Source organism: Tamandua tetradactyla, chromosome 13, assembly GCF_023851605.1.
Source record: "Tamandua tetradactyla isolate mTamTet1 chromosome 13, mTamTet1.pri, whole genome shotgun sequence".
NCBI lineage: Eukaryota > Metazoa > Chordata > Mammalia > Pilosa > Myrmecophagidae > Tamandua > Tamandua tetradactyla.
Window position 1 is genome coordinate 59,031,421 of NC_135339.1, and position 27,998 is coordinate 59,059,418.

At 44.6% G+C, this 27,998-nt stretch overlaps 1 protein-coding gene across 4 annotated transcripts; it reads left to right on the forward strand.

The window, feature by feature from the left end:
• Positions 1–2,152: 2,152 nt before the first annotated feature.
• On the forward strand, positions 2,153–27,975 carry ZFYVE27 (zinc finger FYVE-type containing 27). Of its 4 annotated transcripts, XM_077125672.1 has the most exons (13): positions 2,153–2,386; positions 3,623–3,820; positions 7,117–7,187; positions 9,024–9,210; positions 18,515–18,610; positions 19,783–19,895; positions 20,645–20,781; positions 21,069–21,125; positions 21,388–21,459; positions 23,006–23,150; positions 24,908–24,954; positions 25,221–25,302; positions 26,359–27,975. In XM_077125672.1, exons 2-13 carry the CDS (start codon positions 3,624–3,626, stop codon positions 26,421–26,423), a joined length of 1,269 nt encoding a protein of 422 aa, XP_076981787.1. In that variant the 5' UTR covers positions 2,153–2,386; position 3,623; the 3' UTR covers positions 26,424–27,975. The 4 variants fall into 4 exon arrangements, with proteins under 4 accessions (XP_076981787.1, XP_076981788.1, XP_076981789.1 ...); XM_077125673.1 differs by lacking the exon at positions 21,069–21,125; XM_077125674.1 differs by lacking the exons at positions 2,153–2,386; positions 7,117–7,187 and having other exon boundaries at positions 3,678–3,820.
• Positions 27,976–27,998: the final 23 nt, after the last annotated feature.

A 27,998-nucleotide genomic window follows, 5' to 3' on the forward strand; every position in this document is an offset into this window, starting at 1 on the left:
TTCTCTGGGGGTGATTCTTAGGCCTAATTTTAAGTAGGCTTAGCCTATCCTTTGTGGGGATAAGTTTCATAGATTGAGGGCTTGGCCTATTGATTTGTTTGTCCCCACTGCTTGCGAGAATATCAGGAATTCTCCAAATGGGGAAGCTGATATCACCCCCAAGGGGACTTTGCAAATACTTCTTTATTCAGTGTCCTAACCAGCCTAGGATTTATCGAGGCATTAAACTAACCTGGACAAAACAACAAAATCTCATATCCTATTCAAGATTCAATGTACTTATGGCATTCAATTAAACTGACGATACAAGTTAAATTAGGAAATGCACTAGTCAAAATAAAAATTTTGCACCAAATAAACATTTCTCCCTTCAGTTTCATACAGAAGTTGAAATTTTAAAATATGGATGACCATTTATTTTCAACACTCTGCAATACTGACATTCCTTTGTTCTTCCGCATACAAAAACATTTTTAAATTTGTACATTTAATCACCATTGTTGTACACTCTAGGACTTCCTAAATTATACCACCTCAGTCTTTATTGTCTATCTTTCCTTCTGGTGTTATATGAGCCTCCAGCTCTCCTCCCTTTAGCATTCTCACATTTTGCTTCATTCAGTGTACTTACATTATTGGCAACACTCTTTTTTTTTTTCTTTAAACATAATGTCTACTACATGCCAAGCCCTGCTCCAGGGAACAAACATTAGCAGATAGAAGCCATCAGAGTGACCCCCACGGAGAGTAACTAGAGTTAAAAGGAAGGAGGTTGGCAGATGGAACATCAGCATTACAGGGACAGGTGCAAAGGCATAAGGGCTTGTGGACGGGAGGGAGAACAGCAGGAGAGAGTAGTGTCATGGAAGCTAAGGTAGACAGCAGTGCCAAGAAGGAAGCGTAGCAATGGGTGCCCAGTGCCACTGACGTCACTGGAGAGGAGCCCAGGACATCATCTATGACTGGCCAGGTGTCCCAGTGGGGTGGAGGGAAGCAGAACTTCAGTGAGGAATGAGTGGAGTAAGGAAGCAGAGGTAAGAATGAATGATGCATGACTTCTAAGAAGGGAAGAAAAGAGGGGTATAAGCTTAAAGGAAAAACATTTCCAAGGATTTTTTTCTCTACAGTAAGGGGTAAGAGGCAGCAGAGAGATTTCAGAACTTATAGGAAAGAGCAAAGCCCCGAGGAAGTGAGAAGAGTTGGAATTTTGAGCATAGCTGACTGCTGGTTGGAGGGGTGGAGTGCCTGATTTTTCTGACAGTATACAGGAAGAGATGAATGCTAAAGCTCCCTCTTTGGAGGGAGAGGTGATAACTTCTAGCTGGTTCAGTCAGCGAAGTTGTACAAACATTTGACTACTGCTTAGAGTAGTTAGATTTGGAGAGAAGCAAGAGTGGGGCAGGTCATTCCTGGCAGAGCTCACAACAGGAGCACTGCAAAAACAGGAGTGAAAGGGGAGTTTGAAGGTAGTGGAGGGATTCAGTGTGGCTGCAGTTAAGAGGCCCCTGAAGGGAAGTAGCATGGGATGAGGCCAGTACATGTAGAAGAAGGTCGGTGGTACTACGGGACGGGGTCCTGGAGCCAGATGACACCTACGGTTCAAATCCCAGCTCCAGGGTGCTTGTTAGCTGGGAGACACTGATGAAGTCCCTTAACAGGTCTGCGATTCCTCATATATATATATTTCTTTTGCTTGAAAGGACCTTGTACATAGTAGCTACTCAGGAAAAAAAATGAAAGAAATTGTATTCTCTACTAGGCACCGGACATACAGGGTATGACTTCTGCCTTTCCTGGGCTTACAAACCAGAGGGGTGATGGTTAGAGAGAGAAATGAACAAGATTAACGACGGGGGAGGGGTGGGGAGCGGGAAAAAAAATGGAGATGTAAATTCTTCAGTTTAGCTTCTTTCCAACTGCTCCTCGCCAGAGTCTCCCAGAACGAGGTAGAGGCTGCGAGGCGAAAGGGCCCAATCGGGCCCTCCCAGGAAGAGCCAGCTTTTGCTACAGCTGACCTGCAGGAGCAGAATTAGAGCCGGCCAAAAGCCGCGCAGGCGCACTGCTGAGGAGGACACTTACCTGCGGATGAGGGGGCGGAGCTAAACCCACGGGCCAGGCCGGAGGCGGGGCGGACGCGGTGACGTCACGAGAACGCCGCCGCAGAGCACCTCGGATTCCGGAAGCTGCGACGGTGGCGGCGGCTAAGGCCGTGGAAGCGGAGGAGGAGACGGAGGAGGAGGAGAAGGAGGAACTTGGAGCTTCGGCCTCAGAACAGCCCCGGGTGGATGCGCGGAGTGGGGGTAGGGCGGGCCCGAGCACACTCGGGTCCACTGGCCTGACGGGCGCCCCTCAGCCGTCCCTGCCCTTCCCCCAGCCCTGCGACCGGGTAGGTGTGGCGCTCCCCCCTCCCTGCCCCCCTGTATGCCCCATCCATGTGGAGCTGGGTGCCTGGACTCTGCGGGGGCCGACACCTGCTGGTCCAGTGACTTTGGGCGTGGCTTCCGTAGTCTGGGCCGCCAGGGCCCTTTCAGGCTCCCTGAGCTGCGAAAGTGGTTGTCAAGATCCCTCCCCGCGCTTACCTTCATCCTCTTCTGGGCTCCTACCTGCACTGGGACTTTTTGCCCTGCCTCCGCATTTCGGGTGCCCGGTGGCCTCTTTGCCACTCCCCTATCAGATCGTAGCCCCGTTCCTGGGACTTGTTTATGTAGCTGTGCCTTGAGTTCATCCCTGGTGTTCTACTTAGCGTTCGGGATAGGATTTTGAAGTTAGGAAAGAGTAACACCAGGGATGATACTCAAAAAGAGGGATGATGTGACTCTTTTCATCAGAGAGGAGAGATGGGACTGGGACATTGTATGGAAGGTGATGACTGCCCTGTGGGGTACTAGAAGAAAAGTGAGGATGATGGGCAGGGATAATCCAGAAAATTCGTGGGGCCCTCGAGGAACGGAAGAGTTAGAGAATGGCTAAGGTAGAAGAAAGCCCTGGGATCCTGGGAGATGGGTAGTTAATTCACTCATTCAGCAAGTATTTATTGACTGCCCACTGTGCAGAGACAGTGATGAATGCAAGATGTAGGTTTTGACCTATAGACAAAGTTAAGAGGGAGAGGCAGGGAAGAAAGCAGGGAATTTTAATTTGGCGCAGCAAGTTCTCTGCTGGGATGAGCGCATGGTCCTTTGGGAGCATTGGGAAAGATCTCCCCGTTCAGACCCTGGATGTTGGGGAAGGCTTCCCAGAGCAAGGGAGCAGTGTGTAAGTCAAGACCTGAAGGATGAGTAGGAATTAACCAGGTAAGGAGTGGGGAAGGATATCTCAGGCCATCATTTCTCTTAAGACCCTGGGCTGCCACCCCAGCAACTGTGTATGTATGGCCTTTACCATTTATACTCCTGATGGACTGGGGAAAAGAGCTGGGGATAGGGAGTCAGACTGGCTTTTATATCTGGCTAACTCACATCACCTTGCTGAACTTTAGTTTCTGCCTCTGTAGATGGGCAGTCCATGTGTAACCTTTCTTGCCTCATGGGTTTATAATGGGCACCACATGAAATAATGCAAGTAGAAGTGTGTTGGGGGCTGGAAGGTACAATGCAAATGTCAGGAATTATTGTGGTTTCAGGATGCAGACGTCTGAGCGGGAGGGTTGTTGCCTGGAGGCCAGTCCCAGCGTGATGCCGGAGGCTTCCCCAGAGTCTCCACCTGCCCCTACCAAGTCTCCAGCGCTTGATCTTTTCAACTTGGTTCTGTCCTACAAGAGGTTGGAGATTTACCTGGAACCCCTGAAGGATGCAGGTGATGGTGTCCGATACTTGCTCAGGTATAGATTCTATGGCGTTGCTCTGCTCTGCTGGGCTTTTTGTTTTCCTGCTCTGCATGTAGGTGGGCTGGCCATTCAGGCAGCGGCTGAGCTGTCCTTTCTGCCATAGTTCTGGGAGGGTCACTGGGCCTGGGTTGGCTTTATGCAGGGCACCCCAGAAATCTGGGTTTATTCCAGACCCATCCTGTTTTAGTCCAGGCCAGGGGGAGGATCTAGCCTTTCACCAGCATTTTCTCTCAGTGGCTAAGTAAGCTCGTTGCCCAGGACTGGTTAGTTAGCCTTGAACTAATTTCATTAGGCTGTCTCTGTCCTGCAGCAGATATTTTTTTCCTCTCTCGATATTAGAATAATTAATATTTAAATCAGGATATAATTTTGAACAAAATTTTGGGCAGAAATGCAATACCCATGAATAAGCACGTGCCATTTTCACTAATCCTTAGGGGTTATGAATTTCAGCCTTTTTTTACTCCTTTTCTACTTTGATTGTTATCCTCAGTAATCTTTTTATTCCTTTTAGCTCACTTTGCTGTCTATGTTAAAGAATTTTGAATTTTAGCTATTATGGTATTCTGTTCCCTAATACTTCAGTTTCTTTCTCTAAGTAACAAGGACATTTTTTTCATAATCAAAATAATATCATATATAACAAAATTAACAATAATTCCATCATATCCTACATCCAGTTCATATTTAGGTTTCCTCAGTTGTCCCACGAATGTCATTTACAGTTACTTTGACCGAATCAGGTTCTAATCCATGACTGGTTTAAAGTCTGTCCCTTAAGTCTTTTTTGATCTAAAATAGTTCCTTCTTCTTTGACACTGGCTTTATGAAGAGATTGACTCTCCTGAAGAATTTCCTACATAGATTTATCTGGTTGCTTCCTCATAGTGAAAACTGGACTTTAGATTTAAAGCTTGGATTAGATTCAAGTGAATTTTTTTTTGGCAAAGATGCAATTGAGTTTCTAATAAGAGTCACCTAAAACCCAGTTGTCTTTAACGTGGAGCCTACATGTAAGTGTTAAGGGTCAGTGAATCCCTGAAGTTGCATGTAAAATTGTGTGTGCACGTGTATATTTTATAGAGAGAAACTTGTAGTTTTCATCTGATTCTTATGAAGCCCTTCAGCCCTCTAAGATGCTTTAGAGAGACTGGTAGGATGCAGGGTAGGAGGAGTGAGGGCCACAGGTATTCATCCTGGTAATAATGGGTATTTTATTTTTAACTCTCTGACCCACATGTATTATTTTACTTGTTCAACCCAGACCCCTTTAATTTATGGCAGTTTCCCTAGAGATGCTAGTCACTGTTCTGGAGTGGTCTGGAGAGCATGGGGTTATTATACTCTTTGGTGTTTTCTATGAATGTGTGTGGTTTGCTCTTTTGTGGCAAAAAAAAAAAAAAAGAGCTACCCTTCTCCTGCTGTGCTGTCACTGTCCATAGTGCTTCTTGGTTCACTAATGTGTTAGAGTTTTTTCATTTTATGAAAATCAGAAATCTGAGGATGTGGTAGGATTTGTTAAAGCTGGAGGGAAGGGGAGCATTGGACTTAAAAAGCCCCAGGAGCCCATGTTCTTTGTGCCGCTGGGGGATGGAGCGCCGGTCTGTGAGAGTGGCTGTCAGATTACTTTGTGCTTTTGATTGTTCTTTTTCTTAGTAAAGAGGATTTGACTTTGAAGAGGGACCTAATCATGGGCTTTGGCTATTATATTTGAAGCTTGGAGCTGCCAATGAATTTTTAAAAGGTCCCTTTCTTCAGGCATCAGCTACTCTGGGAGCTGGGTCTTCCTGGAGTCATCAGAACAGTGTCAGTAAAGACATCAGATGGAAAGGAAGAGACTTTAAAAATTAAAGTGACTTCACTGGAAGTGGGTGTTTTTATCCCTGAAGTGGCTTTAGACTTTATTTTGCTTTTACCCTGGTAGCTGCTACCAGCTGATTGTGAGGCCTGATTGGGATTAGGGGGAGTGTAGGTTGGGTATATTGAACTTCGAAAGAAATGCAAAGAGAAGTCATTTCATTCCCTCACTCATAATTTTTATGAAAAAATATGACAGTACAAGGGGTGTAAGGGTAGTTGTGGTAGAATTCTTGCCTGACGTGCGGGAGACCTGGATTCTATTCCCAGCCCATACACTTCCCAAACAGACAAACAAGCAAGCAAACAAACAAATAAAAAACCAAATAAACAAAAATCCAGCAAATGGTGCTGCAATAAGGGAATACTCACATGGAAGAAGAATGAAATGTGACTCCCACCATACAGCATACAAAAAAAAAGACTAAATTAGTTAACATTAATTAATAACTGAAATACCCTGATTAGAGCAAAAGAGAATAAAATTATGTACTGAATGTGTTGCTTACCAGCAACTTGTTCTTTTTCTATTTCTCTCTTTCCTCTAATTGCTCATCTTATATATAAACTGACTGACATGGCTTTTTGAAATATAGATGTCAGTGTTTTCTTTATTACATTTGTGCCCCTCTTTTCCTACTAAGTGTCCCTCATCAGGAACTAAGCCAGCAGTGTTTGCCTGTCCTCAGCACCCTAAGTCTCTTGATCATCTTCTTCCTTCTTGGGGCTTCTACTTTGCCATGTAGTGGTGGAAGTTGTGGGGGCTTGGTTTGTGTTTGCTTCCATCTGCTCCAGTTCACTTAGGGCATGTTTAGAGAGTAAATCCTGCACCCTGGTTTCATTTTCGTTTTCTGAATGTATTAAAGTAAAATCGTTCTTTGTTTTCTCTCCTTATGAATTAATATGTATTCAATTTAAACAGTCAAATTGCAGAAATAAGAGAAAGTCATGTATGGAGTCAGAAAAGTCCTTGACATTTTGTTCTTTCTCGATTTCTGTATTATAGGAATCTTGTACAATGAATATATGTTCATATATTACTTATGAAATTGTGAAAAAGAATAAAGGAAAAATTTAAAGATGATATTTTTTAGCGTGTCCTTTTAAAGGGAATAGAACCTAACAAAATATGAGTTAAACAATATTACCTGCTTAGCAGGCATTTCATAAATTCTTTCTTTTGGGAAAAAGTTCTACAGGTCTCCTAGTTCTGAGATGATTCCTTTTCTTACCCTGAGGGCTGACATGTGGCTTCTTAACCCCTTTCCTGTCGCCTGTCCATGTGAGAGGCCCACTTTTCATTTCTCCTTGACACTGTGCTCCAGGCCTCCTCTCCATCCTGGCATGAATGACCCCTCTGACGCCACCCCAGGCCCCTTCCTCCCAGCTAAGGGAGTGGCTGTCATGAGTGATCAGGGCTGTCTGTGTTGTAGGTGGCAGACACCGTTGTGTTCCCTGCTGACCTGCCTGGGCCTCAACGTCTTGTTCCTCACTTTGAATGAGGGTAAGAACTGCCTGCAAGGGCTACGGGGCATTTTTGGTGAATGAATGTGGGGGAAGAGTACTGAGATACGACCTTGTGTGAGGGAGCTGCTCTTTTTGCCCTGGCGTTAGTATTCCTCTGTGTCTGTTTGGTGTCAGAACACAGGCTCCAGAGATGCACCCTGGGTCAGTCTTGATGGGGCTGCTGAGGTGACCTTGGGCAAGTTAGTTAACCTATCTGTTAAGACCTAATTTTCCTCATCTCTAAAAGGAAGATAATAATAGTGCTTTTCTCAAAAGGTGGTAGTTCGCCAGCCATGCTAGAGACCTGGGTTCGATTCCTGGTGTCTGCCTATGCCAAAAAAGCAAAAACAAAAAAAAAATGTAGTAGTAAGGAATAAAAGAGATAATGTACGTAAAGCACTTAGCATGGTGCCTGATACAGAGTAAGCAGCCAATATACTATAGCTTTAATAATATTATTATTTGTTTCTTGACTGGTTGCCACAGCGTGACTGATTGGCAGTGTGGTTGCAGCTGCAATTGCCACTTCACTGGTCTTTTTCCATAACCATTTCAAAGCTGATTCAGGGGCCATTCGGGAAAATGGTGTAGGATGAGCTTACCAGGAATATGAGTTAATAAGGGTTTTTGCTCTGTTTATTTTTCTCTGGTTCAGCAAGGGCCTGCTGGGTAGTCAGCAGCAGTGAGAGGATTTGTGGTATATCTGTAGGAGTCCTAAGTAGAGCTGTCTCCTGTCCAAGGTGGACAGGACTTTTTCCTTTTGGGAAAAAGTTCTACAGGTCTCCTAGTTCTGAGATGATACCTTTTTTTATCCGAGGTATCAAGGGCTAACATGTGGCTTCTTAACCCCTTTCCTGTCACCTGTCCCTGTGAGAGACCTACTTTTCATTTCTCCTTGACTCTGTATTATAGCATATGGTGTGACCCAGCCCTTTTATTATGGCATATGGTGTGACCCAGCCCTTTCCCTGCTTAGAATTGGCAGATGGCTGCAGAAAAATCTGAACACTTCAGGGAAAATGAATGAAAGGTTTGGGACAGTGTTCTGAGGAGGTGACCCTCATTCATTTATTTATTCTTCTACTGAACTCACACTTGAATGTCATCTTTGGTTCTTATCAGATACAGATATAGTACTTTGAAAATAAATCCACCTCCCATGGGACATCTTGTTTTCTGTTTTTTAGTGGGACTCCTCTTTGCCAGATCAAAACTCAGGTGCCTTTCCCAGGCTGATAGATTTTTCTGAATACGTTTTCGAAGTCAACCAGTTCATATGGAACATATCTAACAAGCATCTACTCTCTGCCCAGTGTACTGCTATCTTGCTTTCAGGGTACCATGTTACATGAGGGAAGTTCCTTCTTTGAATTTTATCTCGGCCTCATTATTTCTCAATCCGCAGTGGTATGTGGAGGTCCTAAATTAAGCCAAAGGAAACGAAAGGCTTCCACTAGGCTAAGTGGCCCAGAGGCCAGAGTGTCAGTCACTGGGAGCTCCTAGCAACCAGACTCCTGGCATGAGAGCTTACTTTGTGCTAGCATCACTAAAGGGGCTGGAACAGCAGTGACCAGGTGGACAAAGTCCTGGCCCTTAAGAGCTTACATTTGTGGAGGAGACAATGAGTAAACCTAGAATCTGTCACATGGTGACAAGTGTTAGGAGGGAAAATAAAGCTGGGTTAAGGGGTGAGTAGTTCACAAAGTAGTTCATACAGAGTGGTCAGTTAAGGATTCTCAGAGGAGGTGGGGTAGTGAGCCTTGAGGGTATCTGGGTGGGCAAAGGCTCCTGGTCCTGTTTACCTGTTTCACCTGCAGTGTTCTTGATCCCGTAGGTGCATGGTACTCAGTGAGTGCCCTGCTGATTTCATTGCCTGCCCTGCTGGGCTACCTCCAGGAGGTTTGCCGGGCACGGCTGCCTGAGTCTGAGCTGATGCGGAGGAAGTACCACAGTGTGAGGCAGGAAGACCTGCAGAAAGTTCGCCTGTCTCGCCCCGAGGCTGTGGCCGAGGTGAAGATCTTGTGAGTATGGAAGAGAGGCCAGGGAGGTGGGAAAGTTAAAATTGGAACAGCAGCCGCCGCACTGAGAGTGCTTACATGGTGTGTGCCAGACCTTGTATCAGGCAGACCACAGATGTTATTTCATTTAGTCTTTTTAACAATTCTAGGAGGTAGCTACTGCTATTATCCTCCGTTTATGGATGAGGAAAAAGGTTTACACAGAAAAGTGACCAAGCCAGGATGAGAGTCCAAATCTAGCTGATTTCACAGCTTAAGTTCTTTCCCACTAGGGAGTCAGTTGAGGGTCTAGACTAATAATAAGCATGTGCGCATGTGAACCACACTGCCTGGGTTCAAATCCCAGCTCTCCCGTTTACTTCCTGTGTAACATGGGGCAAGTTGCTTTAGTCTTCCTATGCCTCAGGTTCTTCATCTATTAGGTGGAATAACAGCGCTTACCCCTTAGGGTGGTTGTGAAGATGAAATGAGTGTTTGGTACCCAGGGAGTGTTTAGTGAATATCAACCATCATAAGTCCACTATGGAAAATTTGCCTCAATCTAACAGGGCTAGTGCTTTTTTTTTTTTTTTTTTTTACGTTTTTAAATTGTGAAATGTAACATATATGCCGAAAAGCGATAATTTTCAAAGTACAGTTTAACAAGTAAATATAGAGCATGTTTCAAAGTATAGTATGGGTTATAGTTCCACAATTTCAGGTATTTCCTTCTAGCTGTTCTAATATATTAGAAACTAAAAAGAAATATATGATTCAGTAGTCATAATCTTTTGTTAAATCCTATCTGCTCTGTTACAACTCCTTCTCATTTGATCATTTTCAGAGCTAGTGCTTTTGAGGAAGCATTTTAAGAGGAAGAATTTTAGCTGTAACAACTTTAGTGGCAGCTGGCATTTAAGGAGGCCCTTCCCTGGGTTAGGCTTCACAAGGTCTTGACGTGCAGCAGGGATCCTGAGCCCTCCCTGGGCGTCAGAATCATCTGTGGGGCTTCAGGAAGAGTTATAGACAAATGGATGCCTGGGACCTGACCCTAGGCTGAGTCAGTTACAGTGAGTGGGGCCTGAGTATCTGGGGCTTTTTATAGTTTTTTTTTTTGCTTTGAAATAATTTCAGACTTACAGAAGAAGTACAAGAATAATACAAAGAACTCCCATATACCTTTTACCCTGATAGATCAGTTATTAACATTTTGCCATATCGGCTTTATCTACCTCTCTACGTATAAACATTGTTTTTTCCTGAACCATTTGAAAGTAAGTTATAAATATCATACTCATTTACCCCAAATACTTCAGCATGTATTTCCTAAGAACTAGGACATTTATCCACAGTACAGTGATCAAAATTAGGAGATTTAACAGTGATAACATTAAGGTTGGTACTATTATCTAATGTACAGTTCATAGTCAAATTTTGTCAGTTGTGTTAATAAAACCCTTTATATCAGTCTATCCCTGATCCAGGATCACATACATACATACATACATTTATATATATATATCACAAAATTCCCAATTTTTAAATATAGAATTCAGTGTCATTAATTATATTCACAGCTCCTGTCATCATCATCCATTATCAAAACCTTTTGATTACTTCAAACAGAAACTGTACACATTAAGCCATATCTCCCCATTCCCCTCCTTCTACCTCCTGGTACCTCATAATCTCCTTTTTGTCTCTTTGAATTTGCTTATCCTAGGTATTTCAGATAAGGGGAATCATGCAATAATTGTCCTTTTGTGTCTGGTTTATTTTGCTCAACATGATGTCTTCAGTGTTTATTCATGCTGTAGGATATGTCAGAACTTCATTGCTTTTTATGTCTGAATAATATGGCATTGTGTGTATACACACACACACCACATTTTGTTCATCTGTTGATGGACACTTGATTTATTTCCACCTTTTGGCTGTTGTGAACACTGCTGCTGTGAACATTGACATACAAGTAACTGAGTCCCTGTTTGCATGTAATTTTGATATCTTTTTAGTCTTCTTTAACCTGGAGCTGTCCCTCTGTAGTGGTTTCTCATGACCTTGACATTTTTGAAAAGTGCAAGCTTACTGTTTTGTAGAATCTCTTTCAATTTGGGTTTGTCTTGTTCCTCCTGACGAGATTCAGGCAATGCATTTTTGGCAGGGAATGTGGCAAATTCATCATATCAGGAGGTGTATGTGTCAGTCTGTTTGATTGTGGGACGTATTAGTTTCATCAACCCTTTCAGTAGTTAAGGGTTCTCTATAAAATTACCATTTTGCCCTTTATAGTAAGTAATCTGAGGGAAGACACTTTGGAACCATGTAAATAGCTTGTTCTTCATTAGACCCACTACTGTTAAATCCATTGATAAGTCTTGATATTTTATTACTAGGATAGTCACAAGGTGACTTTCTGACTCATCGTTCTGTGTACATTTATTAGCTGGCATTTTACTGTAAGAAAGAGTTTCTCCTTCTTTCTTTATTTTCAGTATGAACGCATAGGTTTTTATTTTATTCAATGGGTTATGATCCATTATCGTCATTATTTATTTATTTATTTATTTTAGATAGTGTGCTTCAGAAAATTAAAATTTTTTTTATTAATTAAAGAAAAAAGAAATTAACACAACATTCAGAAATCATTCCATTCTACATATGCAATCAGTAATTCTTAACATCATCACATAGATGCATGATCATCATTTCTTAGTACATTTGCATCGATTTAGGAAAAGAACTAGCAAAACAACAGAAAAAGATATAGAATGTTAATATAGAGAAAAAAATAAAAATTATAATAGTAAAAAAAAAAAGACAAACTGTGCTGTCCATTTTTGAGTTTTTGTATCTTGTCCTGTTGCACAGTCTGTATCCCTTCAGCTCCAATTACCCATTATCTTACCCTGTTTCTAACTCCTGCTGGACTCTGTTACCAGTGACATATTCCAAGTTTATTCTCGGATGTCGGTTCACATTAGTGGGACCATACAGTATTTGTCCTTTAGTTTTTGGCTAGACTCACTCAGCATAATGTTCTCTAGGTCCATCCATGTTATTACATGCTTCATAAGTTTATTCTGTCTTAAAGCTGCATAATATTCCATCGTATGTATATACCACAGTTTGTTTAGCCACTCATCTGTTGATGGACATTTTGGCTGTTTCCATCTCTTTGCAATTGCAAATAACGCTGCTATAAACATTGGTGTGCAAATGTCCGTTTGTGTCTTTGCCCTTAAGTCATTTGAGTAGATACCTAGCAATGGTATTGCTGGGTCGTATGGCAATTCTATATTCAGCTTTTTGAGGAACCGCCAAACTGCCTTCCACAGTGGTTGCACCATTTGACATTCCCACCAACAGTGGATAAGTGTGCCTCTTTCTCCGCATCCTCTCCAGCACTTGTCATTTTCTGTTTTGTTGATAATGGCCATTCTGGTGGGTGTGAGATGATATCTCATTGTGGTTTTGATTTGCATTTCTCTAATGGCCAGGGACATTGAGCATCTCTTCATGTGTCTTTTGGCCATTGGTATTTCCTCTTCTGAGAGGTGTCTGTTCAAGTCTTTTTCCCATTTTGTAATTGGGTTGGCTGTCTTTTTGTTGTTGAGTTGAACAATCTCTTTATAAATTCTGGATACTAGACCTTTATCTGATATGTCGTTTCCAAATATTGTCTCCCATTGTGTAGGCTGTCTTTCTACTTTCTTGATGAAGTTCTTTGATGCACAAAAGTGTTTAATTTTGAGGAGCTCCCATTTATTTATTTCCTTCTTCAGTGCTCTTGCTTTAGGTTTAAGGTCCATAAAACTGCCTCCAATTGTAAGTTTCATAAGATATCTCCCTACATTTTCCTCTAACTGTTTTATGGTCTTAGACCTAATGTTTAGATCTTTGATCCATTTTGAGTTAACTTTTGTATAGGGTGTGAGATACGGGTCTTCTTTCATTCTTTTGCGTATGGATATCCAGTTCTCTAGGCACCATTTATTGAAGAGACTGTTCTGTCCCAGGTGAGTTGGCTTGACTGCCTTATCAAAGATCAAATGTCCATAGATGATAGGGTCTATATCTGAGCACTCTGTTCGATTCCATTGGTCGATATATCTATCTTTATGCCAATACCATGCTGTTTTGACCACTGTGACTTCATAATATGCCTTAAAGTCAGGCAGCGTGAGACCTCCAGCTTCGTTTTTTTTCCTCAAGATGTTTTTAGCAATTCGGGGCACCGTGCCCTTCCAGATAAATTTGCTTGTTGGTTTTTCTATTTCTGAAAAATAAGTTGTTGGGATTTTGATTGGTATTGCATTGAATCTGTAACTCAATTTAGGTAGGATTGACATCTTAACTATATTTAGTCTTTCAGTCCATGAACACGGTATGCCCTTCCATCTATTTAGGTCTTCTGTGATTTCTTTTAACAGTTTTTTGTAGTTTTCTTTGTATAGGTTTTTTGTCTCTTTAGTTAAATTTATTCCTAGGTATTTTATGCTTTTAGTTGCAATTGTAAATGGGTTTCGTTTCTTGATTTCCCCCTCAGCTTGTTCATTACTAGTGTATAGAAATGCTACAGGTTTTTGAATGTTGATCTTGTAACCTGCTACTTTGCTGTACTTATTTATTAGCTCTAGTAGTTTTGTTGTGGATTTTTCCGGGTTTTCGACGTATAGTATCATATCGTCTGCAAACAGTGATAGTTTTACTTCTTCCTTTCCAATTTTGATGCCTTGTATTTCTTTTTCTTGTCTAATTGCTCTGGCTAGAACCTCCAACACAATGTTGAATAGTAGTGGTGATAATGGACATCCTTGTCTTGTTCCTGATCTTAGGGGGAAAGTTTTCAATTTTTCCCCATGGAGGATGATATTAGCTGTGGGTTTTTCATATATTCCCTCTATCATTTTAAGGAAGTTCCCTTGTATTCCTATCTTTTGAAGTGTTTTCAACAGGAAAGGATGTTGAATCTTGTCAAATGCCTTCTCTGCATCAATTGAGATGATCATGTGATTTTTCTGCTTTGATTTGTTGATATGGTGTATTACATTAATTGATTTTCTTATGTTGAACCATCCTTGCATATCTGGGATGAATCCTACTTGGTCATGATGTATAATTCTTTTAATGTGTTGTTGGATACGATTTGCTAGAATTTTATTGAGGATTTTTGCATCTATATTCATTAGAGAGATTGTCCTGTAGTTTTCTTTTTTTGTAATAACTTTGCCTGGTTTTGGTATGAGGGTGATGTTGGCTTCATAGAATGAATTAGATAGTTTTCCCTCCACTTCGATTTTTTTGAAAAGTTTGAGGAGAGTTGGTATTAATTCTTTCTGGAATGTTTGATAGAATTCACATGTGAAGCCGTCTGGTCCTGGACTTTTCTTTTTAGGAAGCTTTTGAATGACTGATTCAATTTCTTTATTTGTGATTGGTTTGTTGAGGTCATCTGTTTCTTCTTGAGTCAAAGTTGGTTGTTCATGTCTTTCCAGGAACCCGTCCATTTCATCTAAATTGTTGTATTTATTAGCGTAAAGTTGTTCATAGTATCCTGTTATTACCTCCTTTATTTCTGTGAGGTCAGTAGTTATGTCTCCTCTTCCATTTCTGATCTTATTTATTTGCGTCCGCTCTCTTCTTCTTTTTGTCAATCTTGCTAAGGGCCCATCAATCTTATTGATTTTCTCATAGAACCAACTTCTGGTCTTATTGATTTTCTCTATTGTTTTCATGTTTTCAATTTCATATATTTCTGCTCTAATCTTTGTTCTTTCTTTCCTTTTGCTTGCTTTGGGATTAGTTTGCTGTTCTTTGTCCAGTTCTTCCAAGTGGACAGTTAATTCCTGCATTTTTGCCTTTTCTTCTTTTCTGATATAGGCATTTAAGGCAATAAATTTCCCTCTTAGCACTGCCTTTGCTGCGTCCCATAAGTTTTGATATGTTGTGTTTTCGTTTTCATTCGCCTCGAGGTATTTACTAATTTCTCTTGCAATTTCTTCTTTGACCCACTTGTTGTTTAAGAGTGTGTTGTTGAGCCTCCATGTATTTGTGAATTTTCTGGCACTCCGCCTGTTATTGATTTCCAACTTCATTCCTTTATGATCCGAGAAAGTGTTGTGTATGATTTCAGTCTTTTTAAATTTGTTAAGACTTGCTTTGTGACCCAGCATATATATGGTCTATCTTTGAGAATGATCCATGAGCACTTGAGAAAAAGGTGTATCCTGCTGTTGTGGGATGTAATGTCCTATAAATGTCTGTTAAGTGTAGCTCATTTATAGTAATATTCAGATTCTCTGTTTCTTTATTGATCCTCTGTCTAGATGTTCTGTCCGTTGATGAGAGTGGTGAATTGAAGTCTCCAACTATTATGGTATATCTGTCTATTTCCCTTTTCAGTGTTTGCAGTGTATTCCTCACGTATTTAGGGGCATTCCGGTTCGGTGCATAAATATTTACGATTGTTACGTCTTCTTGTTTAATTGTTCCTTTTATTAGTAGATAGTGTCCTTCTTTGTCTCTTTTAACTGTTTTACATTTGAAGTCTAATTTGTTGGATATTAGTATAGCCACTCCTGCTCTTTTCTGGTTGTTATTTGCATGAAATATCTTTTCCCAACCTTTCACTTTCAACCTATGTTTATCTTTGGGTCTAAGATGTGTTTCCTGTAGACAGCATATAGAAGGATCCTGTTTTTTAATCCATTCTGCCAGTCTATGTCTTTTGATTGGGGAATTCAGTCCATTAACATTTAGTGTTATTACTGTTTGGATAATATTTTTCTCTACCATTTTGCCTTTTGTATTATGTACATCATATCTGATTTTCCTTCTTTCTACACTCTTCTCCATACCTCTCTCTTCTGTCTTTTCGTATGTGACTCTAGTGCTCCCTTTAGTATTTCTTGCAGAGCTGGTCTCTTGGTCACAAATTCTCTCAGTGACTTTTTGTCTGAGAATGTTTTAATTTCTCCCTCATTTTTGAAGGACGATTTTGCTGGATATAGAAGTCTTGGTTGGCAGTTTTTCTCTTTTAGTAATTTAAATATATCATCCCCCTGTCTTCTAGCTTCCATGGTTTCTGCTGAGAAATCTACACATAGTCTTATTGGGTTTCCCTTGTATGTGATGGATTGTTTTTCTCTTGCTGCTTTCAAGATCCTCTCTTTCTCTTTGACCTCTGACATTCTAACTAGTAAGTGTCTTGGAGAACGCCTGTTTGGGTCTATTCTCTTTGGGGTGCGCTGCACTTCTTGGATCTGTAATTTTGGGTTTTTCATAAGAGTTGGGAAATTTTCAGTGATAATTTCTTCCATTAGTTTTTCTCCTCCTTTTCCCTTTTCTTCTCCTTCTGGGACACCCACAACAACATGTATATTTGTGCGCTTCATATTGTCCTTCAGTTCCCTGATCCCCTGTTCAAATTTTTCCATTCTTTTCCGTATAGTTTCTGTGTCTTTTTGGAATTCAGATGTTCCATCCTCCAAATCACTAATTCTATCTTCTCTCTCTTTAAATCTATCATTGTAGGTATCCCTTGTTTTTTCCATCTTTCCTACTTTATCCTTCACTTCCATAAGTTCTGTGATTTGTTTTTTCAGTTTTTTTATTTCTTCTTTTTTTTCAGCCCATGTCTTCTTCATGTCCTCCCTCAATTTATCGATTTTGTTTTTGAAGAGGTTTTCCATTTCTGTTCGTATATTCAGCATTAGTTGTCTCAGCTCCTGTATCTCATTTGAACTATTGGTTTGTTCCTTTGACTGGGCCATATTTTCAATTTTCTGAGCGTGATCTATTATCTTCTGCTGGCGTCTGGGCATTTAGTCAGATTTCCCTGGGTGTTGGACCCAACAGGTTGAAAGATTTTTCTGTGAAATCTCTGGGTTCTGTTTCTCTTATCCTGCCTGGTAGGTGGTGCTCGTGGCACTCTTTTGTCTGCGGGACCCACCAGTAAAAGGTGCTGTGGGTCCGTTAACTTTGGAAAACTCTCGCCGTGCGGGAGGTTCGCCAGCCGAAGCGGCTTGTAAGAGTGCCAATCCGAATCTCCCAGCCGGCCCGGGAAGCCGAACGCGGGGAGGGTCACCGGCCACCGCAGCCCGGGTGAGCGCCCGTTCGAATCTCCTAGCTGGCCCGGGGCGCCAAGCGTGGCGGGAGGGCACCAGCTGCCGCGGCCCGGGGGAGTGCACTGTTCCCAGCTGGACCGGGAAGCCACGTGTTTGGAAGGGACCCCGGTCACCGTTCTCCGCAGCCTGGGGATCTCCGATCCAATCCTCCCAGCTGGTCCGGGGGGCCATGCGTCGGGGGGTCGCCAGCCGCCGTGGCTTGAGGGGACCGCCTGTCCAATTCTCCCAGCCAGCCCAGGAAGGAGGGAGGGAGGGACTCCGGCCGCCTTCTGCCCTGGCCCGGGGAAGCCTGCACCTCTTGGCGATCTCACCGGAGCGGGTTCTCCCAGCCAGTCAGCCATTCCAGAATGGGGTACGCTGTCTTCTTGATCTCTGTTGTGGCTCTGGGAGCTGTTCTGTATCGTTTCTATTCCCCTGGTAGCTGTTCTGGAGGAGGAACTAAGACCCGCGCGTCTTACTAAGCCGCCATCTTCTCCGGAAGTCCCATTATCGTCATTATTTATTTTGATCTCAAATTGTCCCATATATCTGACAGTGGAAACTCTTTTGCACAGTTCCCATGTTCTTTCGATATGTCCTCATCATTTTTGAGTGCTTCCTTACTTTCTGGTATAGCAAGATATTCGGATTCATCTTATGCTTTCCCTGCCCCAGATAACCTAGAATGGTCTATTTCTCCAAGGAGCCCTTCAGAAACCAAGATCTGGGTGCAGGATGTGCTTGCTCATTGCTTCTGGGATGAAGCCCTGTTTTTAAGGAAAACTTCCCAAATGATTCTGTACATCCCAGGTTAAGAAATGCTGGTCTGTATCCTGCCATCATACCTCACAGCTGCCCATGTTCCTATGCGGTAGAAACTCCTATCCCCATTTTACAGTTGAGGAAATTGCATCCCAAGAAAGGTTAAGTAAACTGCCAGCATGACCAGCTAGGAAGAGGCCAAAGCAGGAACCTCTCTCTGTTCTCCCCTCCTAGCAGGGGCTCCCACGAGGGAACAGAAATACATGAAGCTGCAGTGGCTTGTCCTGGCGCTTTTCTCTAGTGCCCTCTGGCCCTGTCCAGTGTGTTTAAAGAAAGTTGGCTATCCCTAACCAGCTGTTTCAGTGAAGTCCTAGGTTCCATTTCCCCAGAGCTCTGTCACAGCCCGAGGATGGGTGGGATGGGACCTGTTCCCTCACAGACACTCCCTGTTTGTGCAGCTTGATCCAGCTGGAGGCCTTCCTGAGCCGCCTGTGCTGTGCCTGCGAGTCCACCTACCGCGTACTGCGCTGGGAGAACCCCGTGGTGTCCTCGCAGTGAGTGGCCCCTCTCCTCTCCCACCACCACTGCCCTGTGGGAGCTTGCGACTTGAGCCTCCCAAAGAGGCAGCTGCCTTGAAAGGACCCTGCCCCCCTTCCTTAGGGAAAGAGAGCTCCCGGCCTTTAGTGTATGGATCAGCACAGGCCCTTGTGGGTTCCAAGGCACTGCTGTTGTTATGATGCCTTCTTGCATGTGTGGTTAAGTTATTTTAATCTCAGAAAAATTTAATGATGAAAAGTAACTCACCACTTGATCTACCACCCTGATATAGCAGCTGAGTTCATGTTTGGTTTGCCCACTAGACTTTGTCATTTACATTTACTTTAAGACATAAAGCTTCTTTATATATGTGTAATTTCTTTTTTTTTTGTCTAAGTGATTTCCTTTGTTGCTTCATAGCCTTTAGAATTATTTACAATACTGGTTTGAAATACTCTAGAACATAGTATATTTTATAGTATAGTATATACTATAATTTGGGGAACTGTTTTGTTGCATACAGAATGTCCAACTGACATTTAGTCAGTTTTTCATAATTATCCCGGAAGTTTCTATGGGTTTAACTAAATCTTTTGAAATTTTTTTCTTAAAATAAATTCAAGGATGAAACTACTAGAACAAATGGAAGGAATATTTTTGAGGCTGTTTATGTATGGATAATAACAACTAATATCTATTTAGTTAGCCTTCACTTTGTGCCAAGCTCTGTGCTCAACTCTTTCCATGTAGTATTTCACTCTGTTCACAGAGGTAATGCCTTCCTCTGAGGTAGACATTATTTGAATCCCCATTTTACACATGAAGGAGGGAAGGAAGGAAAGCTCAGAGAACCAGGGGATTTGCCTAAGGTCAGAAAGTGGCAGAGCTGGATTCAGATCCAAGTCTGTCTTATTCCAGACTTCAGAGTCTAGAGCTGAAGGGTAATGATTTGCACCAGTTGTCCCCAGCACAACGTCTGCAGTCTTGCGATCACAGCTTGCTACTTGGCAGTAGTCATAAAGTGTTCCTTATCACTGGATTTTCCGTTTGTTTGATTATCAGGTCTGGTAGATTTATTAACTGTGTCTGGAGCAATTTCTCACCCAGGTCCCTGTGTGGGTCTACTCCAAACCTGTTTCTTTCTGAGGTTATGAATTTCTGATCCTGTGTTTCTTCTCTGTCAATCCAGGTTCTATGGGGCTATTCTGGGCATGGTTTGTGTGTTATATCTGCTGCCGCTGTGCTGGATCCTTGCCCTTATAAACAGTACACTCTTTCTGGGGAATGTGGAGTTCTTCCGAGGTAAGCCCTATAGAGCCTGACAGAGATGGAGGGGCCAGGCTATTTCTGGGGCTAGGTTAAACACCCCCCCCCCCCCAGCTCACTTGTCTTTATTTCTAGTCATCTGTGTGCGGTGCCTTCCACACCTTCCACAAGGGGGCAGCACCGTGCTAGGGTGCTCTTTGGAGGGCTCTCTAGTGGGCTCTTTGATGTTCAGTAGGTAGGGGTCCTGTCTCCCTTCCCAAAGGAGTGTATCACTGCCTCTATGATATGGTGGCTTCTGGGAGATGAGGGAGGGACATTTTCCCAGTACTGCCTCTTGCTCCCTGGGCTGCAGCCCCCTGGAGTTGCAGCCACAGTGCTGTGATCTGAGAGTACCCACCTCAGAGTGAGGCAGTCTGGAGAGGTCCTGAGTCACTGAGGCTTGTGCCTGCACGTATGTTTGGGTGATGGCTATATTTGTTTTCTTGCCTGAGATAGTGTAATTAATTACAAAAGTCATAGTTTATTGAGCACTTCATACATGCCAGGCACTGCTAAATGGATTCCATGCTTTCCCTCATTTAATCTATGACAATCTCATGAGGTAGGTGTTGGTATCTCCATTTTGTTTATGAGGCTTAGAGAGGTTAGGTGACTGCTCAGAGTGAGGAGGACTGTGGCTTCAGGTGGGATACTGGAGAAAGAGGCTGTGGGAGTGGATAACCCCAAACCCCACTCACTCCATGCCTTGTTTCTGCTTTCCACGCCGATCCCCTGACCCTTGGTAGTGGTATCTGAGTATAGGGCATCCCTGAAGCAGCGGATGAACCCCAAGCAGGAAGATAGCACCTTTGAGAGTCCACTGCCGGATGCTGGGGGGAAGAGCGCGCTGCCGGACAACACGTCTGCCCCCACTCCCACGGAGGTGAGCGGCCTAACCTAGCAGAGCCTGCTGCGGGCAGGTTGCTGTGCCATCCTGGCCATCAGCTTGTCCATGCTATGTAGCTCCCAGGCTGGCTTGTGCTAGAGTCCTTGTGGCTGCTTCTTCCTAGGGCTGATCTCCTCTGAAATGCTTAATAATAATAATTGTAATAAAAATAGCTACCATTTATTGAGTGCTTATTCTGTCAGATGCTGTTTCAAGTACTTGATTGACATTAACCCCATGAGATGTGGGTTATTTCTGAGAATGAGGTTATTTTCATTTTGCAGAAGAGAAGTCTGAGGCACAGTGGTTGCCAGAGTAACTTGCCCAGGGCCTCACGGCTAGTAAGTAGCAGGGCCAGGACTCAGAGCCTCTGTTTCTAGGGCCTACTGTCAGCCCCTGTGCTATGCAGCATCCTTAGGACCATGGGAGGTATCACTCCTATCTCCTTATCACTAATAGTTTCAAAGTTGCCCTCTTTACTGTGATTTCCTTCTCTCTTGCTTTCTGGCATTTCATCTGGGGCAGGAATGAGTGTCTTGGGAAAACTGGATGCTGGCTTAGGGGAGGTGGCCCTCTTTCCTGTAATAGGGTTTCTCTTCCCAGGACCTTACACCAGGCAGTGTGGAGGAGGCTGAGGAAGCTGAGCCGGATGAGGAGTTTAAAGATGCAATTGAGGTGGGTGGCCCTTCCCCAGTGCCCTCTACCTACCAGGCCAGGAGTTGGAGGGTCTTGGAGCCCCAGGGCTTCCCACTTCCCATGTCTGTTTTTGGTTTATTTGTTTGTTTACATTCTTTTATGTCCATATGGGAAGCTGAGAAGCCCTGAGCTAGAACTCACTGGTTGGAAGGGAGGCACTGAATCCCCTTTTCCCTGGGGTCACTGCACTTCCTATGGCTTGCCCACTCACCTGTCATAGGTGCCCAGAGGAGGGATGGCTCTGGAAGCCACTGGGAAATTATTTATCCTGTTAGCCAGAGATGGCAGACGTGGTGCCCTTGAGGTATAGAAGGCAGATTTGGAGGAGGACACTGCCCTGAGTCTGGCTTCTCTTCTGAAGAATGAGTTCTAAGAAATGCCCCATGTGGGGCAGGAGGGGGAGGTGAAGGAACTGGTTGCATGGCCAAAGGCTGGGTCTGGGAAAGTTAAACACTTGTCTTGATTTTTAGACAGTGGATCAAACCAGTAGTGTGCAGCAGTGTTTTATTTACGTGCAAAGTTTAAAAATAATTTTTTGAGCCAGTATTTAACAATGGGGAGATTGCATTTAAATGTTTTCTGGATCTTCAGTACCTCTGAAGCAGTTCTGGTAGCCCTGTGTCTATAGCAATCAGTGGAGTGGAGTGGAGGAGTGAATGTTCCCTTTAGATAAGGCATGTGCTCACAGGTCCATCGTGCTCCATTCGCTGCGGCCTAGTAGTAGCTACCATTTATTGTTACGTTGCAAAGGGGAATGTGAGAAATTAAAAAATGGGGGTCTAGTGTTTTTTCCCATCTGGATCCATGATTGGGACCTTGCCCACTTTACTCTTACATGTACAGTCTGGTCCGGGCAGGCATTGGAATTTCTGACTCATAAAGGATTTCTCCGAGACTCCAAGATGTGTGATCGAAGGTTATGAATCTTGGTAGTCAGGCCAATGTATGTGGCATGGGCTTTCATTTTTGTTCCTGATCCGCAGTAAGAAACCCATTTTTACCCCTTGATCCAGTTTACACATATGACTATAAAATATGTAAAACTTAGCTGAACGAGTTTCCTGGAAAATCATAGTAAAGCATATTTTATTTCCTATTCTGTTGTCTTCTGTAAATAACCCACTAAATTAATCTCACCCAGTTTGCAGAGCAGTAGTGTGCAACTTTCCACATGAATCCTTTCGTGGGGGCATTTCCTAGTGTCACCTTTTGGGAAATGCTTAGACAGAACTCACCGCAGCACTCTGTTTCCTTTTCCTTGGAGGTTGCCCCATCCCAGCAGCTTCTTTCTTGCTATCTCTCTCTGTTTTCTCTCCTTCTCCCCCGCACCTTGGGAGGCAGGAGACCCACTTGGTGGTGCTGGTAAGTAGGAGCGTTGGTGGGGTGGGCAGGAACTGGGTGGTGGTGGGGAGGTGACCAAGCCAGCTGTTGCCAGGCCTTGTGGGTCTGCGTGCTGGGATGCCTCTGCACACGGGTCCTGGGGCTCAGCCAGGAGGGGCAGGGCTGGAAGGAGCTGTTCCTACAGGATGACGACGAGGGCACCCCATGCCCAGCAGAGGACGACCTGGCCCTGCAGGACAACGGGTTCCTGAGCAAGAACGAGGTGCTGCGCAGCAAGGTGTCGCGGCTCACAGAGCGGCTCCGCAAGCGTTACCCCACCAACAACTTTGGTGAGGCCAGGGAAGAGGGTCGCGGGTGGAGGTGGGAAGGCACCAACTGTGGTGAGGCAGCCTGGCCACGGGGGCAGAGACTGGAAATTGTGGGTACTGGGTGGGACAGGAGCAAGGACTATAGGTTATGTTCATGGGACTGTATGAAAGTAGCAAATATCCAGCGGGTGTTGAGGGTAGGGTAGTAAGGATAGGTTCCTTATTGTCCCTATTGAACATTGGCTTGTGGAAAGACAGGGAGCTCAGTTCTGGAAATGACACCCCTGGACGGCAGAGAGATGTAATGCTGAGACTGACAGAATCTGGGAGAGCAGTGGAGCATAATGACTGAGAACAGTGTCTGGAGTCTGACTGCCTGGAGCAAATCCCAGCTTAGATTGCCAGCTAGTGTCCTTGAACAGATTATTTAGCCTCTTGTATCTTAGTTTCCCTGCACAGGGTTGTTACAGGGCTCAAGTGAGATAATGCTTATTAACGTCGTATGGACTGGCATATGGGATGTACTTAGAAAGTGGGTGCTGTTAATATTGCAGGCCCCAGTTGTTCCCACAACTTGCTGGCAGCCTTTTCTCCCCTGGCTCAGTTCCCCTTGCCCACATAGATATTTCTGCAGTGAACCATAGTCAGTATTCCTGGAAATGCCTTTGCAACCTTTTTTTATGCTACTTTATCTCAAAGTTTGCTTCTGGTGCTTGTCGAAGGGCCAAGACTGCCCTTTCCTTTCCTCAGATCTCAGTTTGCCTCCATTCTTTTTATCTTTTTCACCTGCATGCATCTCGGTGCCCAGTGGCAACCTTCATTAGAGCACATTCCACAGTTACCTTTTCCATCATTAATTTCCTTCCTGTGGTCCTGGAAGTGTGGCTGGACGGTGGGCACAGCTTCTGTTAGGCCTAGTTTCCTTCATGCAGCCTTCACAAGAATGATTCGTTCCCTTCTTCCTCATCCTTTATCTCTTGTTACACCCCCACTTGCTTCCTCTATATTCTAACCATTTTGTAAGCTGCCATTGACTCCTCTGCTGCCTGTCTGGAGCTCTGCTGTTTAGGCAGGACCTTTCTCTCCTTGCTCCAGCTCACCCCTGCCCACCCCTGCAGCTCACATTGCCTGAGCATGCACACTGCCCCAACTGGTCTTCCTGGAAGGTGCCCGGTTCTGTGCTTCTCTCCTGGAATCTTCGGATGGCAGATAACAAGAATCCCAAGTTTTTAGAAGGCAATTCTCTCTCTCTCTCTCTTTTTTTTTTTTTTTACATTTCTTTCTTTACCCTAGGGCATAGTATCTGTAAGGAGACACTTTGGGAGGGGGTTATGTCAGGTGGGTTTCATTTGAAGTAGTTGGAGTTTCCTTCTCTGTGGCAAGCGTATTCATTCCAGGCAAGGTCAGGTTCCTGCCAGCTCAGCTTCATTTCCAGGGAGTAGATTAAAGAGCCAGGCATGCAGGAGGCTGCTGTTGAATGCTCTAGGATTTCTGTTGAACTTGCAGGTGGGTCCCCTAAACTCAGGAGAGATGCAGGGACTGGTAGCTCACTATGGTCTGGAGACACTGATTCCTGGTGGTGGTCACTCTTTCCTTAGTTTGAATCCCTCCTTCTGGCTCTGAATCTGGACTTTGCTCCTTTGCTCACTGCTCTGCTCCAGCAAGGGACTCTGGGCTGGGCTGTTGTCCTGAGTGCTCTCCTTTGGAAGAGCTGGGAACAGGCAGGAGTTGAGAGGCCTGGGTCGGGTCAAGGCTGAGCCACTGCCTCTGTTTCTCAGGGAGCTGCACGGGCTGCTCTGCCACCTTCTCGGTGCTGAAGAAGAGGGTAAGCCTTGTGTGCGTTTCTTGGGGGCAGTATGCGTGTGCAGGTTGAGTTGCGGGGGTTTTGGAAGGGATGTGTGGGAGTTATTGGTGCAGTGTGATTCCTTCTTGGATCACCTTGGTTCCCGTGGTTTACTCAGATGAGTGTATCTCGCCCACAATAGTGGCAGGATCCGTGGGAGGAATCAGCTGATGGAAGGGAGGGAGGTGCCCTGGGGCCAGGGGATGTGCAGGGATGGGTCTGATACTGGCCTTGGCTCTTGTCTGCAGCGGAACTGCAGTAACTGTGGAAACAGCTTTTGCTCTCGGTGCTGCTCTTTCAAGGTGCCTAAGTCCTCCATGGGGGCCACAGGTGAGTAGTGCAGGTATCCAGGGGTCAGGGGACAGGGAGGGCGTGGCTGCTTTCCTCCCCATTCTAGAGGGACGCTGCGGGGGAAAGGAGCGAGGTGTCAGGGAGACGTTAGAGAACCCGGGATCCTAGTCTGAGGCCCTTAGTAATATCTTCTCTGTCCCCTTAAAAAACAAAACAAAACTGCTATGAAATATTTGATACATGCCAGTAAGTACATGAAGTATACCTGTAAATTATAAAGCCTAATAAGGAAATGAATACCTGTGAGTGCTTCACTGAAGTTAAAGAAAACAACAGTGTTAACACTGGTGGGTTCCACAAGTGCCCCCGCCTGCCTTCCCCTGAGGAGTCCCCAAACCTGAATTTTCTTTTTTTCCCTTTGCCTTGCTAATACTTAACAAGATAGAATCATTTCTCTTTTTTCTATAAAAATGACATATACTCATTAATAAAGCAAAAGATATACCCATAAGCAAAAAGAAAACCATTCCTAGTTCCCCCCCCCCCCCCCCCCCCCAGAGAGAGCAGTTTTGGGAGGCTCGAATCCAGTCACAGCATGCACGTGGGACAGAAGTACATGTTCATAGTCTGAAGGGAAGATCAGGTGTTAGGTACTGCCTCATAATATGTTACAACCTTAAATCAAGTATTTTTTTCCTTCTGATCATTAAAGTGATGCATGCTTATTTGGAAAATTTGGAAATTACTATGCAGAAAAAAATAATCCTGTAATCTTGCCACCCAGAAATAACCTCTGTTAAAACATTTTGGAAAATTCTCTTCTGGTATTATATTTAAAAAACATTTAAAGGTGTTAAGGTGTTCCATTGGTGCCAAACAATGTTACTGCATAGAACACTTGGGAGAGGCCTGCTCTTGGCAGGCAGGTGGAAAGAGAAGTCTCTGAAGATGGACTAGTGGCCTGGGCCGGAGTGGGGGTGCTGGGCAGTGGGTGGTCTGTGTGGTGCCCTTAGGGGGTGGGGTTCTGGTGGGTGGCTGGCACCTTGAGCCCAAGGGCACGAGGAAGCCTCTCACCAAGCTCTTCATCCTTTTCAGCCCCCGAAGCCCAGAGAGAGACGGTGTTTGTGTGTGCTTCGTGTAACCAGACCTTGAGCAAGTGAGAAGAGCGGCCATGGTCCAACTAGGCACAGGACCCTGGGGCTACAATAGATCCCCACTCCCCCCACCCCTAGCTGCAGTGGTGTTGCTGGGCACAGGGGACCTGCACGCTAAGTAGGCTTCTCCTTCCTTACCTCCCTGACTCCACCCAGGTATTAGAGCTGTTCCCCACGCCTGTGGATGGCCCGTCATGGCCCCCCTCAAACCCCAGAGGGGAGAGGAACCGTTTGAGAGCCTGCATGTTTGGCCTGCTCTGTCTTGGGCTGAGTGGATTCCAGGAGAAGTAGGGTTGGCCAGGATGGGCTAGAGAGCAGCAGTGAGCTAGGCTTGGTCTCCATCAGGATTTCTGATGATCAGGACTAGCCTCTTGCCAGCTGGGAATTCTAGGGTTCCTGAGTTCTTCCCTTACTGGTTATTGAGCCAGGCCCTTGGCCTCAAAGAGCCTGCAGAAGGGGTGTGATTGGGCCACACCACAATGCAGCTGTTTGGATGTCACTCCAGTTATCAGGATTTGGTAATTTCCCCACCAGAGGGTTTGGACAGGGCTCAGGAGACCAGAGATGCTTATAGAGGCAGAGTTGAATTCCATGTTCCCCAGAGGAGACCATGGGTAGGAGGGGCATGGCAGGCTCTTTCAGTATTAAGTGAAGCAAAGCATAGAGAAGCCCCAGCAGCTTGCAGGACCTCAACCCCACCTTGCAGAGACTCTTGACTTGCTGATTCTCACCCTGGCTCTTCTCAGCTCCCCCCAGCTCCCCCCGGGCAGTCATGGGGCTTTCAGATCATTCCTGTTTCCCCTGCTCAGAGCATACAGCAACCCTCCATGGCCCAGAGCTGCTGCTTCTCCCACTCCCCCTTGTCCCATGGAGTGTGAGGGCGGATCAGTGGAGCAGTGGTCCTGAAGGCCCTGATCTCAGGGGCTGGCGTCATGTAGGATCTTGCTGCGTTGGGTCCTACATTCCAGAGCTTTTCCCAGCAGAGTACTCTTAGTTATGGAATAAGGTAACTTATCCTCTTTCCAGCAATTTCATATTCACTTTTGGACTCCTTGGGGTTCAGGGTCTCTGTCCTTAAACTGTGAGCTGGCTCAGGCGCCATTCCCTGCCCTAGAGCTTCCCTGCCTTTTTGAAGTATTTATTTATTTATTTTATGGTTCCTGGGAACACATGTCACAAGGATTGGGATGAGGTGGATGGGGGCTTCTCCTATCTTGGGGTTCTTCCCCAAAGTCCTAGGCTGCCTGGAACCCAGAACCATGGGAGGCTGAGATATTTCTGCAGCCAAAGTAGAGACCTGAGGAGGTAGTTGGGGTGAGAGGAGACCCATCCTTGGCCAGCTTCTACCTAGGCCCACCAGTCTAGCTTGGGCTCAGCAACCAGGGCACTGCTTTAGGCCCTGCTGAACAAGCTGAGCCTTGGAATATCCCCTTCCTTGGGCTCCTTTGTCCTGCTATGAAACGAAAGTTAACTCCCCTCTGCTTTCTTTACACTGGAGAGAAACTAAAAGGATCTTTGTGTATATGGAGAATTGTCAATAAAAAGGCCTCAATGCTTATGTTCTGTCGTGGTCCTTGTGCT

Excerpts from the sequence above, each read along its gene's own strand:
- ZFYVE27 (XM_077125672.1), top strand. The coding sequence starts at position 3,624 with ATGCAGACGTCTGAGCGGGAGGGTTGTTGCCTGGAGGCCAGTCCCAGC. Across the intron at positions 19,896-20,644 it reads GAATGTGGAGTTCTTCCGAG|TGGTATCTGAGTATAGGGCA; the intron begins GTAAGCCCTATA and ends GACCCTTGGTAG. Across the intron at positions 23,151-24,907 it reads TTACCCCACCAACAACTTTG|GGAGCTGCACGGGCTGCTCT; the intron begins GTGAGGCCAGGG and ends TCTGTTTCTCAG.